At 52.1% G+C, this 1,281-nt stretch overlaps 1 protein-coding gene across 1 annotated transcript in view; it reads left to right on the top strand.

The window, feature by feature from the left end:
* The first annotated feature begins 994 nt into the window (after positions 1-994).
* LOC104994544 (BOLA class I histocompatibility antigen, alpha chain BL3-7-like) overlaps positions 995-1,281 on the top strand; it is a 4,300-nt gene continuing 4,013 nt past the window's right edge. Inside the window, exon 1 of the mRNA XM_010848168.1 lies at positions 995-1,073. Coding sequence (XP_010846470.1) covers positions 1,001-1,073 — 73 coding nt within the window. The 5' untranslated portion in view covers positions 995-1,000. The remainder of the gene's footprint in view (positions 1,074-1,281) is intronic.

The following is a 1,281-nucleotide window of genomic DNA, read 5'->3' as shown; positions in this document are numbered from 1 at the left end:
CCCCCCAAAATAAAGTCTCTCACTGTTTCCATTGTTTCCCCATTTATTTGCCAAACGTGATGGGACCAGATGCCATGATCTTAGTTTTCTGAATGTTGAATTTTAAGCCAACTTTTTCACTCTCCTCTTTCACTTTCATCAAGAGGCTCTTTAGTTCCTCTTTGTTTTCTGCCATAAGGGTGGTTGTCATCTGCATATCTGAGGTTATTGATATTTCTCCCAGCAGTCTTGATTCCAGCTTGTGCTTCATCCAGCCCAGCCTTTTGGACAATGTACTCTGCATATAAGTTAAATAAGCAGGGTGACAATAAAAAGATGCTCCTTTCTCAATTTGGAACCAGTCTGTTGTTCCATGTCCAGTTCTGTTGCTTCTTAACTTGCATACAGATTTCTCAGAAGGCAGGTCAGGAGGTCTAGTATTCCCATCTCTTGAAGAATTTTCCACAGTTTGTTGTGATCCACACAGTCAAAGGCTTTGGCATAGTCAATAAAGCAGAAGTAGATGTTTTCTCTCTTGCTTTTTCCATGACCAAGGGGTGCTGGCACTTTGATCTCTGGCTCCTCTGGCTTTTCGAAATCCAGCTTGAACATCCGAAAGTTCACGGTTCACGTTGAAGCCTGGTTTGGAGAATTTTGACCATTGTTTTGCTAGTGTGTGAGAGGAATGCAATTATTTGGTAGTTTGAACATTCTGCCTAGCAGGAGGGGAGGGATCCAGGCAAAGTCCCAGGTCCCTGAGAGGGCGAGCGTCTCCGGATCTCAGGGTCAAGGGCGGCTTCTGGGGCTGGGAAGCTCCATGTTGGGGATTCCCCGCCCCGAGTTTCACTTTCTCTCTCACAACCTGTGTCGAGCCCTCCTGCCTGGACACTCCTGACGCGGCCCCAGTTCTCAAGGCCACTGGGTGTCTAGTTTCTAGAAAAACCAATCAGCTTGTCCGCGGATCCCGGTTATAAAGTCTCCACCGACCCGCCCGGACTCTGCTTCTCGCCAGATTCAGAGGATGCGAGTCATGGGGCCGCGAACCCTCTTCGTGCTGCTCTTGGGGGCCCTGGTCCTGACCGAGACCCGGGCTGGTGAGTGCGGGGTCGGGAGGGAACGGCCTCTGCGGGGAGGTGCGAGGGCATTTCCCGGGAGTCTGGGGGGCAGGACCCCAGGGAAGGGGCGACCCCGACGCCCCTGCCCAGACCCGCCCCCTCACCCTAGTCCCGTCCTGTCCCTCCCTTGCATCCCAACCCCTCTTTTCTTCCCCCTCCGAAGTTCGGGCGGGTCTTCGACATCTTC

Source organism: Bison bison, unplaced genomic scaffold (assembly GCF_000754665.1).
Source record: "Bison bison bison isolate TAMUID 2011002044 unplaced genomic scaffold, Bison_UMD1.0 scf7180017864260, whole genome shotgun sequence".
NCBI lineage: Eukaryota > Metazoa > Chordata > Mammalia > Artiodactyla > Bovidae > Bison > Bison bison.
The sequence above is the reverse complement of the archived record's forward strand: the minus strand, read 5'-3'. Positions and strand labels throughout refer to the sequence as shown.